The 12,381-nt window shown below is 47.8% G+C and overlaps 3 protein-coding genes across 3 annotated transcripts; 2 read left to right on the forward strand and 1 right to left on the reverse strand.

Annotated features, from left to right (window-relative positions):
* Nucleotides 1–649: 649 nt before the first annotated feature.
* On the forward strand, nucleotides 650–3,452 carry PG985_005749 (uncharacterized protein; the record flags this gene model as incomplete). Its single annotated transcript, XM_066825518.1, has 7 exons — nucleotides 650–1,328; nucleotides 1,375–1,593; nucleotides 1,897–1,935; nucleotides 1,990–2,340; nucleotides 2,387–2,441; nucleotides 2,487–2,513; nucleotides 2,564–3,452. 7 exons carry the CDS (start codon nucleotides 650–652, stop codon nucleotides 3,450–3,452), a joined length of 2,259 nt encoding a protein of 752 aa, XP_066688678.1.
* A 1,325-nt stretch (nucleotides 3,453–4,777) lies between these two features.
* PG985_005750 (uncharacterized protein) lies at nucleotides 4,778–7,988 on the forward strand (the record flags this gene model as incomplete). The annotated part of the gene is made up of 5 exons (XM_066825519.1): nucleotides 4,778–4,823; nucleotides 4,928–5,424; nucleotides 5,514–6,222; nucleotides 6,999–7,190; nucleotides 7,246–7,988. 5 exons carry the CDS (start codon nucleotides 4,778–4,780, stop codon nucleotides 7,986–7,988), a joined length of 2,187 nt encoding a protein of 728 aa, XP_066688679.1.
* A 150-nt stretch (nucleotides 7,989–8,138) lies between these two features.
* PG985_005751 (Chitinase) lies at nucleotides 8,139–9,546 on the reverse strand (the record flags this gene model as incomplete). The annotated part of the gene is made up of 4 exons (XM_066825520.1): nucleotides 8,139–9,127; nucleotides 9,182–9,231; nucleotides 9,276–9,374; nucleotides 9,428–9,546. 4 exons carry the CDS (start codon nucleotides 9,544–9,546, stop codon nucleotides 8,139–8,141), a joined length of 1,257 nt encoding a protein of 418 aa, XP_066688680.1.
* Nucleotides 9,547–12,381: the final 2,835 nt, after the last annotated feature.

The raw sequence follows: 12,381 nt of genomic DNA on the forward strand, positions 1-12,381 counted from the left end.
TGTTTGGGATTGGACCGTGTCTGACGTAGAAGCACGTGCGGCCGCTTGAAACGATTAGACACCGGTTTGAGAGCTCGAAAAAGACCTATCCGAAAGTACATCGCGGAAGACCAGTACTAGACAAACAGCCCTATGTTTTCTTTAAGCAATCTAGTACGGTACAATGTCCAAAAAAGGAATAACTCTAGTCAGAAATGGATCTGGCGGCCATACTTCCTCGTGCGCAAAAGACGGCTCCAAAAGATAACGTATATAAGTTGCCATGAATCCTTAATACTGATGATGAGAGTGATACAAGCATGAAAACATGCGGCAGTGCAACCATTCTCACTGGCTTCAGCTATCACGAAACAATGAGGGTGCAAACCTGGAGGTGTCTGATAGACTTGAGAGACTACATGGTCAACAAATTGCAAGCCATCGTTTTCCCGGGTTTGCCATTTTATTGGGCACCCGGCATAAATCATTGGCGCTGAGAAGCCTCGGAATCAATCCCCCAGGTTCTAGCGAGAAAAGGGCATCCGGGGACATCCATCTATTTTCTGCTCCTGGCACCGTAACCCATCCTCTGCTAGTAGCTGATGGGGACCTCTTCTCTCGTGAGAAGTTCAACAAGGCTTGGGGAAATCCAAGATGCCATGAGAATAGCATGTACCAAGTACAGTCGTCTCTCGGCTTCGAGAGCATGGAAAATTCCGTTACTCGGCTATACAACCAGTTGCTTCTTCCATTTTCCGACCTAGTCTGTCTTTTTGTCGACGATCTCGGAGGTATGGCGAAGGTTACCGAGCACCTTCGAAGTTGGCTACACCCGGATCAGCAATTTGCCTTGACCGGAATTCAACCATGGCTTCTTATCGTCGTAAGCAAAGACCTGGAGGTAGACGAACAACTGATGCTACGTGAACTTGTTCGGACGCAAGGTGGTATCAAACCCCGCTTCCGCGGATACCAAGTTTTCAATATCGCAGAGAGCGTGCGCGAAACAAGAGCGACTAAGAAATGCGAGAGTAGGCCATGGAACAGACTCCAAGCCAAGATTTGGTCTCTGTCGAGCACTTCACGTCGGAGACGTGAGGGTTTGCTGTTCTCGGTCCCGCACTTCTCTAGCTTTATTCGTTCTGCTGTCGACCGGTTCGTAGATCCAGGAAAACGACCGCTCGAGGTTGTTGAGGCATCACGTCTAAAGACGCCCGTTGCAGCAGACCTTGAAACGCATCTCATTACCTTTTTGAAAAGTATGCGAAGCACTGAGACCGTGACGACGTTGGGAATCCCTATTATAACATCAAGTTTTATATTGGACCACTACCCACCTGGCATGCATCGTAAGTGTCGGACACCTGCGAGGTAACAGCCGCTAATAATCTCCAGATTTCAATCCTCGAACTGTCTTCATCACGTTATACCGACGTACAAGTGAACGAATTTATGATGAATGGCCACAACATGAGACTAGTTTCCGGTTGCCTGCTTCCTTCTTGAGCCTGCTGGAGAACAATGTCCTTGAACAATACAGACATTTCCGACGTGTCAAGTCTGCTGCTGAGCTTCACAGGAGCAATCTGAGCCAATTTCGCAAAGAGTATTCTGGTTTGTTCTCAGATGTCACTTGTTTCAGCTGCGTTAGACGTCCGCCTCAGTTCAGCCTCCCTTGCGGCCACATGATCTGTGAGAATTGTGTAAGGGTCTTTGGTCAAGGCACAAAAAACCCGTGGGGGTTTTGTCTAAAAGCCTGCATACTTTGCGGTAAGAGCGTAGGAGATATTGAAATTGGCATGAGGCCTGACACCGCGAGCGTACGTGTTTTGAGCATTGACGGCGGTGGTACTAGGGGTATAGCCCCTCTTGTATTCATTGAAACTCTACAAGAGTGCATTGGGTTACCTTGTCCAGTCCAGCGACATTTCGACCTTATCTATGGGACCAGCTCTGGTAAGTTGGGTTGGAGGCTTAGCTGATTCTTTATACTAATATACGGCTGTGTAGGTGCAATAACGGCTGCAGCATTGTGGATAAATGGGTGGTCTCCCGGTGAATGCATTGCGAGCTTCGAAAATCTTGCCAAAGTTGCCTTTCAACCCCGATGGTGGTGGCCACGTTTACCGATCCTGTTGCCCATTTTCAAGCTCCTGGCTACCCTGGTACTAGACAGCCAGTATTCGAACAAACCGCTAGAGGCCGTGCTGCTCCAGGTGTTCGGTGAGAAGAGTATACAGGCTTGTTCTCCAGCTACTGAACTTGGAGCCAAAGTCGGAATCACAGTAACTACGACGCAGGATGCAAGTGCATGTATCTTCACTACTTATAACGGTGTTGGACACCGACGAGCAGATTCCGGTATGTGAAAAGTCGCCTTGGATGCAATGATTCTAACCTAAGGCAGAGTACCATGTGTTCAAGCCTCAAAGCAGTACTGGCCAGATTCCGTTGTGGGAAATGTAAGTTGATGTCGCTCTGCGAGGCTATCGCTAACCTAATTGTAGTATACGCTGCAGTACCGCAGCACCTTAGTAAGTACTGTAGGATCGCACAGCCGATGTATATACTGACGCATGTTAAGCTATTTCAAGCCGAGGCGCATCGATGGGCTAGGCACATTTCAAGACGGCGGGCTTGCATTCAACAACCCTGCTGCGATAGCAGTTCAAGAAGCCTTTGCGTCAGGGGCTGAACCTAGTATCATCGTGTCGCTCGGGACAGGCGCGGCGAAGACACGCAGCCCCGTACTTGGGGACTCGCGTCGGCTCCTGCAAGACTCATTTCCGATGCGTATTTTCCGTGCATTTTGGCAAGGCAGTAGCTGGCAACAGCTACTCCGCCACACCAAGTCTGATAGCCAAAGTAACCTTTTCCGGTTTGATATTGAGTTTGAAGGCCCAGTACCCGCTCTCGACGATGTGGCAGGGATGCAAAATGTGGCCAAGCTCGCCCGGGACGAAATTCTTCATTCACCATCCCTAGAACCATTGATACACCGTATCAAGGCGGAGCTGTTTGTCTTCGAGCTCAGTCCAGATGCCCCTTTCCGATTTCAGAATGGGGTCTATCTCTGTGCGGGCAGGATTCTGTGCCGCTTACAGCCGAAAACACCAGAATATAGCGCATTTATGTGCCAGCTTGCTCAATCCTCGGCCTCACTTCACGTAGCCCATCAGCGCACCATCAAGGGAGTCTGGGGGAGCCCAACTTTGAACACACAAGAGCAATTCCACCAGGAAGTCAGCTTCCAGATTAAAAGCCGCGACCGGCCTTTCTCCATATCCCTGGCTGTCGGTGACTATCACAGTCATATTAGCGGATCACCTTTCACTCTGGAAGGTCTTGCTGAACTGCAGAAACTTAACGCCGTCTTCGGGACTGCTGACCACAGGAAAAGACCTGTAGAAGAAGGAGAAGAAGCCCAGAAGGCTAGCCCGAATCCTGCGAAAAGGCGTAGGACGTGTTATTGAATTAAAATACTGTAGATTTTCAATTGGCTAAGGGTTGTCCTGCGTGGCAATAGATCGCAAATCCTACAAGACCTTTGTAATGCAAAGCTGTTTACTTCGTACTTCAAGCATAATAATAATTCTCTTGCAACACGGCTGGTTCCCTCACCACTGTACAGTGAATGCACAGCTTCCAAGAAGCATCCGGTATTTATCTTTGCATGCTCACGCTCCAAGGTTGGTTAGATTTTGCAAAGAGGTATCCTCCCTCGGGTAAGCGTTTCCAAGCGGTTGCCTCCTTTTCCGTGGTGATCAAAAGAAGTTGGGGTAGATTAATCTGTCACCAATGTGCTAGGCTGAAAATGTTAGTAATCAATGCCTAACAGGAACTTTACTTGACGAACTGATGTAATTAGCGAGCATCGCCTTGCACTTAAACTGCCAACCTTGTCTTTTCCGGTTGCTGACTTTGGTAATCTTCATGGTCTGATGTGCGATGACGAACTGTATCCCATATATGCCTTACTTCCTGGTATATTCACGGCTATGGCCACTTGAATATAAAGCCCCTCTCATATATGTCTTTGTGTCCTTTCCCTCCCTTTCCTTCTTCCTTGAGTGGTGGATGCACATCTTGCGCTTTCGTTTCAGGCGGTAGGTTATACGGACGTAACTTCAGTTCCTTCTCATACCGATCATATTCAGCGGAAGTGACTGCCTTCGTGCTAATATGTACTTCAGCTGCTCCACTTAGACAGTATTCTATGGTAATGTATTTGCGTCGAAACACTAACCGGCGCCGGGCGATCATAGTTCAAGTGAGTAATGTGAAGAAAACGCTGTACCAGAACTGAACTTGCATCACCTGAAAACAGCAGCGACAACTCGATGAGCCCAGATAAAACTCCCCCTGAGCCTAAAAGTTGTTTTTCGCCCTTTGAGTTCGAATTGCAGACCCTACCCTACTAGACTTGATTATTACGGTAAATTGAGATACTGTTCCAGACAGACTGTTCAATATACGGAACAAGCTCTACAGCAAAGGCCTTTAAGACCCATAACTTACGTTCAAGAGCTAAAACGGCGCCATATCAAGACCCATTTCTCCAGCCTCCATAGTGGACTCAATTTCTGCGTGGTGTTGAAGTTCATCAACAATCAGCAAAACCAAAACAGGATGCTCGTAGTTTATGTACGGCCGCGTGGCGTGAATTATAAATACACTATTCGCTTCCGCCTTGTTCGACGTCCAACAGATTGGAAAGCATTTTTGGGATGTTTGGAAACTTACTTCACTAAACAGTCTGATAGCATATAGTACTGGCTCCCGTGGCATCAAAGTCAGTATGGCGCATACTGCTCAAGATGCGATCGGAAAGTGCTGGTTAAAAGGTGAGATATGGGGAGAATAGTGCTGTAGTGTTTTCTCCGAGCCCAACTTCTCAAGACACCACTCCACTAACTATGACTTCCAAAATGCTAAACCACAATCACAGAACTCCCGAACGAACTGCTCGGTTCCATCTTGGACGAAGCATCCCCCCAAGATGGCATCAGACTCGCTACTACTTGTCGCATGATGTGCGAAAGAATCTTACCTCGGTTCTATATACAGGACGTCGTTAGCTGCCCTCAGAACAGTGTACCGTTTGCACTTCAATTCAGTTGTTGGTACGGCATGCAGAAGACCTACGAGATGGCCATAGCTGCGATTCGAAATACTGGACAAAACGCGCCACAGGTATTGAACCAGTTGTTCGATAACAGCAAACTGCAACTGTTCGTTTCCCGAGCATGTCCGGCGCGAAGCCATCTTTGCTCGACGGTGCCCTACTATCATCTCAGGAATAATCGTTATACTCTAATGCATATCTGCGCTTTCCGTGCCAATACTCATATTGCTGGGCTCCTGATGGAAGAGGATGGTGTTGATGTGGACTCCCTAGATGGGCTGGGAAGGACTCCAATACATTACGCAGTCAACGACTCTGTTGTAAGCCTCTCCTCGACTTAGCGGCATAAGTCAAGTGACTCTTTTGGTTCGATCTTCGCTTATCCAAATTTATTCTAACGTGCATTTAGGCTCGCATTCTCGTCCAACTGGGAGCCGATGTCAACGGGAACATGAAATATAATGGAAGCGGGCCCCTCGTGAATTTGATATGTGATGCTGACGCGTCATATCAGCCCGTAGCAAGTCTTCGAGTTGCGTCGCCCAATGATAGAGGGTGGCGGGATGCCTGGCCACGGGTTATTATTCCAGACCTCTTTTCTACAATACAATACCTGATTGATGAAGGAGCCGCTGTGTCTTCGCCACTCAAGGATCCACAAATTTCTCCTCTTGCTTTTGCCATTCGCTTTGGCCATATCAAGATTGTGGAGGCGCTTTTAGACGCTGGGGCCGACCCGAACCCAACACGAACGGTACACGGAACTACCGAAACCTACCTTCTGCTGACAGAGGCGATCAATAGCAATAGGCCCGAGATAGCACGGCGCTTGTTGAAAGCCGGCGCACGGGTGGATGCGTTACCCGGCGGCACTCAGATCCCCCCCATCCTCGCGATAGCCACAGCATGGTTCTTGAGCAACGCAAGCCGCGAATCAAACTGGGAAGATGTCCTCGAACTAATTTACACAGCCTCCAAGGACATCAACCATCCGATGGAAGGACATAGTGCAATCTGGTGGGCAATCAAAGAAGGAAGGTTCGCCGTCGCCCGTGTATTAGCACGAAACGGTGCATCATGGGAAGGCAGGGGTTTATACTTGAATGCAACTGTGCTTAGTAAGTTGGTGGACGAGTTTAGCAGGTCCTGATGGATAAAACACAGGCATGGAAGCCAATATTCCAGGGTACTGAATGGTGACAAGGTGTTTCAAAAATTAAAATTTGCACTCCAACTTGATTCCACTGTGGATGGCGAAATGAACAATGGTATTGATTAACAATTTTCTGCTTAACTTTATTTGGTCGTTGAAGAATATCGATTACGTGCGAAGCTGCGATCGTGGGATACGGAGCTGGGTCAAACGACTTGGGTAGGATGCAACTAAGACCACCAACTACACTAATTTGGAAGACAGTATAAAAGTTTATTAATGAAGCGGTACACAGTATTATTGTCTAGTAATCGATGTTGTTGTTCAATTTGATACCTCACTCGCTCGATGGCAAAGTATAAATTATGTACGAGCTGGTGTTCGCATGGTCGTATGCTTCCCTCAGCGCTTTCCGTGCTTTATAATACAACATATTGGAGGTGGAAACCGCGGATCAGCGTTAGCACAAACCAATTAACAGTCTTCCAAAACGTTTACTCGCCACAAAGAAACATGGGTTACCTCGATCCACTAAAAGTTGCTGGTAACAACTGCGGTCAGCCCTCGACAAGGGTAGTCTACAAATTGAAACGGATATTCAATATAAAAAGGTCCCTCCCTCGCGCGTCCCGTTAACATTTTCTTTACCTTTTTTTATTTGCTTCCAGGTCTCGCAACACTCCATGACGAGCTTTCAATTCCAGCCGCCCAAAGGCCCAGAGACCTATAAAATGGCAAAAGCTAACAAAGAAGCATTTAAGACCGCCTTCGCTGGGATTGGGAATAGAAGCCCAACGGGTCCACAGGTTACATACCTTCGTAACCCCCCTAACGGTCCTTTCTACAGACCAAAAGCCGACGGAGAACACGCAGACCCTGCCTACGGTATGAAACAATCGAACCATACTTTTGATAGCACGCAACCATATCAATGTAAGGCTCTTCTTACGATTTTGTGCAACCTGCTGATATGCCTTCACAATATCAGCCGATCTTTCACCGGCCAAAAGAACTCCTCATAGGTCCAAGCCATCATCGAGTCAAGACACAAAGCACCACCACGTCATCGGCTCAGATCTCAACAGAAGCTTGGCTCATCTTGATGTTGCAATTTCTACACACGCTACGGAAACCCCATTAGCAAAGCCTAGTTTCAATACTTTGGCTAACACTATGACCGGCACGGTTGAAGAAGGCGGCCCAACCGTACACGGACTGTATAAGATGATCAACGTCCAAAACAACAAGAAAGCTGCTGCTTTGCCCCTGCTTGGCGGTGCAAACACTTCAACTGGACATAGACCTTCGCGGAATGCAAAGCACGGAACCTCTATGCCTACGATCACTACCTACCAATGGAAGGATAAGGCCGAGTCCCCCAAAAGGAAACCTCCACAACTACCTCGACCTGGACCGAGGCCCGCAAAACGAAAAAGGCATATGCCGGCCACACTTCAGGAAGCTAACATTCTCGGCGTAAAGCTACGACCGCAAGCTGAGAGGCTCCCTCCTAATGCTAACGGCGAAACATACGACGTAGAGTTGTTAGTATCTCACCGCATTATTGACGACTCCGGTGACGAATCCACTGAATACCTAGTTATGTGGGCAGGCGACTGGCCTCTCGAGCAGAGATACACCTGGGAGCCGGAAGAGAGCATCGAAGCTGTAAATTTAGTGGGAAGCTACTGGAGGGAATGGTGTAAACGGCTCACGGCCCGAGAATTCTAACACTCTTATGCTAGCGGTTCTATTTTGATGGGGCTCTTGATAGGATAATACCTTGATTATTATTCAACAAAATTTAACTGTCATTTAAGTGTCATAAATCTTTGGGGTTGGTATGTAGCAGTCTACCACGTGTATCTTGGCTTCTCCCGATCAGGGCATGCCAGCAGCAATATTTGCATATGTACTGTCCGGATACTGCAGATTGTTCTGGCTCTGTCTAAGCGCACCGAGTGACAAATAGCTTGTTCGAATGAGGCTCTCAGCGTCGTTCCGGTCCCCACTAGCCTCCCAAAACATGGCTCCTCCTAAACCTTTGGACCTCAAGTAGTCTATCTTCGCCTTGACCATACCAGGTGTGTCGTAAGATATCAGCTGCTGGCTATTTTTGTCGTGTGTGTATGTTGCCCCGGCGATGATATCCTTCTGTTGGTCTAGATGAGAAAGGGGCAAGACTTTGTAGTCCCATACTCCGTTCTCCCAAGGCCCCTTACCTACACCAAAATAAGGGTTTCCAAGGCCAGAGGTATTTTCAAACGCCCGGCCGTATAAGGGCATGCCAAGCATGATCTTCGATCTCGGGACGCCGACCGCAAGGTAATCCGTAATCGCTGCATCTGTTGAGAAGGGAGTCGAGCCCAGGTTCTGTGGGTTGGGGTAAAGATTGGCCTGGTGCGCACTCACAGGAGAAAAAGAGCCTGCGTAATCGTAAGCCATGAGGTTGAACGCATCCACTATCTCAGCCATTTCGAACAGCGGCAGCTTCGTGTACTTGTCAGGGCCAGCCGGCATCGCAGCCGTCAGGTGAAAATGGTACCCCGGCACGGACCGGGCGGCGTAGTCGTCCAGTTCGGCTCTTATTGCCTTCAACAATGCTAGAAAGTCTGCCGCCTCGTTGGCGTTCGCAGGATATTCCCAATCAATATCAATCCCATCAAAGCCCCAATCCTTCATCAGTGATACCGAAGATTTAGCAAACTGAATGCGCTTCGGCTCTGTGGATACAGCTGAGGCGAACCGCCCGTTCAGACTATATGTCCACCCTCCAATTGATAGATGAACTTTGGCATTCCGGTGGGCCTTTTTGAGGAGATAAAGCTGTTGGACGCAGCCGTAGGCATGTCTTGCAGAGGTTGGCGTCGCTTGGGGGGCTCAGTATGTTCCTTAAGAGGCAGCTAGGTACTATATGAGCTTACAAGCATTAGACCAGTGTATCTGGGTGTCCGCCCAGGGATCGGAAGAGAACCTGAAGCGCATTAGAGAAGGCGACTTAGAATGTACCTTACTTACACTGTCCCGTCGTCTTGAAAGTTTGCGAATGCATAGTATATGTTTGTCACAACATCGGCGGGCAACTGCTGAGGACGATAATTCCTTGCATAGATACCCCTATTCCAGTATCCGTTAGCGGGAAAACTTTGAATGAGAATCATAGTACCAACCAATTCGCAAAATAGGCAGAATTTTCGTAGCCATCTACCCGTTTGTCCAAAGGAGAAATGCTAAGTGAAGTGCGCAGAATGGAGCACGCCAGTAAGTACTTGAGTAGGTTTGCCAACATCTTGAGAACCTCAGGATGATGAACAAATTGATGTGAATGGCCCAATGAGAAAGCTAGCATTTGGCCATCTTCGACAGGGTACAATGCTTTATACGATACGGACCTATAAAGGAAAGAGCGTAAGGCAGAAACAGATCGAACGTTGGTAACAAAGGTCCATAAATGGAAGCATATGTAGAATCGCAGGAACTGCTCTTTTGGCTCGGGCTAACAAGAGCAACATTGGCTTCAGTCGCGGTTAAGAGATCTAAGAACCTGCCCACAAAGAGAGTTAGTAGATTATATGCTTCGTCCAAAAAGGGAGTATTATAATGCGTCAAATATATAGGTCCAGCATTCTGTGTTTGTGATATTTGGCGTTTAGAATAACTCCACGCAGGTGAGTTGTATCAACTACACCATGGGGAACGAATCTACACCAATAGACGTTTCTTACTATCCTTTGACAGTCCAGGCCAGCGGAACCAATGATAACATCATAATTGGGCTGTTGGTAGGTCTCCTCGTTGGAGTCACTACCCTAGTTCTGTTAACAGGCGCAATTCTGGTCTCTGTTATTCTGAAGAATGCCAAGCGTCAAAACGATACAAACGCATGCAACTTAGAAGACCCGCTGGCTAAGAAAGACGGTGGTAATAACGATCATTCCATCGATAGACCTCAGAGAAAAACGCAAAATGTACAGGATCCAATGCCAGTTCAGTGGATGCCCAACAACGTACACCCATTACAAATACAAGGACTGAACGGTAACTCCACAAACAAAGTCACCGGACCCAGGGAAGTGCCTCGCGACCTAACTCCCGGTCGATGGGCACCCACAGAAGCTGAGAGTCGGCTGCCACCATCACATGTGGACACTTGGCAGTATGGTCCGAAAGATAGGGATGAGGGTTTTGCGGTTCGTTAGCTTTCGCATAGAGGCATGGACAAGTCCTAGGCGAACCGGCAAAGGTACAGGGGCCAATAAGGCGTATAGACGAGGATCATCTTTAGAGAAGGATCTTAAGGGAGATGCATCAAACGTATTGTATGCCGCCGTTAGAACATGCATGATTTGCGTACTTCTTCATTAAAGCCCTGTAGACTGCTCAACCGCAATTCTGATTGCCTCATCAGAACCAAAAGAGGAGGCCACGATTCGTTTCGAAAGCAGTTTGATGCATCCAAGTATCACTACCAATTCACACATCAGAGGGCGCCTGTTTCACAAAAAAAGACTAGCAATTCAATGAACCATCGTATTAGACACGCATTTATACGGCCTTTATTGTATGTAGGACTGTATATTTCTTTTCCGTATGCTAAGTGCAAGATGTCGTACGAAGCGACTCTCTATATTTCTATCCCCCAAAATAGCATCGTAATAACATCCGCTGGAGTTAGCGCATAACCACAGACAAATATTCAACAAACATTGGAAACAGACTTTATACCATTGCTTCGTTTCGGTATACAGCTGGGTACAAGGGAGCATAGGAGAGGTTTCTATAGTAGTGAAAACGCCAAAGGGGGCCGAGGATGAAACGGAAAGTCGTGGCCGTCGATTATTGTGGCTAGCGTTGGATCGCAACTGAAGCCAGAACGGGGATAAGTTGGACAGCGTTGAGCAAGACAGATATTATTCGCTGCAATTTGAAGAGGCGAAAAGTGATAACCGGTTGTGACTCAGGACCGTAAGCCCGAATAAGACGTCACTGAACGATGGAGGCAGTTGATGCGTTCCTTTCACTTCAGGTGTGCTGCCTCTGGGTGTACTTCCGGGAACCGGAACAGGCGGGCATGGGCTGCACCAGACAAGCCGTACGTTACGTGTTTCACAGTCCACGCTTCTGAAGAACTGGCGCCTGTATAGTGTTATCGTCAGCCCCGGTTCTACTGTGAACGGCGGATCAGCAACTCTTCACTTCCCGAAGTCTATATCTACCTACCGTGTAGCCCATGTATTCTACAATGCTGTAGGTATGCAAGCAAAGGGCATCCGATGCAAAGTGAGGATCAGTTTCTTCTGGAGCAGGATCATATTTCCCTAAGCGAAGAGACAAGAGCATGAAACTGAACGATTGATGACACTGCGCTTCCATTTTGGCCATCATACAGTTCGGCTTCAATACAGTCACTAGCGAAACCTACGTCCTCTTTCCACTCTTTGATCGTTCTCGTTCCGAACCGGCTTTGCAGGGGTAGCTGCTGACAACATGTACCCCGCCATGCTCGCAGGTACAGAGCTGGACTTTTGGCTTTGTTATCTTCTTGCGAATCCATAACTCGATCAGACTATTGCATTACCTATTGTGTGTGTGTGTGTATATTAGAACTTCATAAGGCTTCTATCACTCCACCTCACCTTCCTATCAGCCTTCGTATTGAAACCGAGCTTTTTTTACTCATTCAAAACATCTTTGCAAACGAAATTGGTATATATAGACAGCATATCGAGAAGGACAGCCACGGCAATGTCAGCTCACTGCAACACATTCCTTGATGATTCGGAAGCGGAAGACGACATAGGTAAGTCGATGGTTAAGCAAAAGATGGCTTTTCATTAACTAATTGATGTAGGAACCAGCAGTAATCTCTCTAGTGACGTGCTAGACAGCCCAGGCAGTCTCAAGGACTTCATCGATGACTCGTCCTCAAACGAAAGCAGTTTCGCTATATCAGAGCAGCACAGCCCCTCGACCGATGACGAGGGTGAGTCAAGCACGCCGAGATCCCCTCCAGAGGAACGATCGTTCTCCGATGTTGGACATCTATACAGGCTACTTGCAAATCTACATAAAGCACTTATCCTGCTTCAGAAGTCGATGGGGGTCGTGGAAGAGCTAGTACTAC

Source organism: Apiospora marii (assembly GCF_038362585.1).
Source record: "Apiospora marii strain CBS 49790 chromosome Unknown utg000003l_segment0_segment0, whole genome shotgun sequence".
Taxonomy (NCBI): Eukaryota; Fungi; Ascomycota; class Sordariomycetes; order Amphisphaeriales; family Apiosporaceae; genus Apiospora; species Apiospora marii.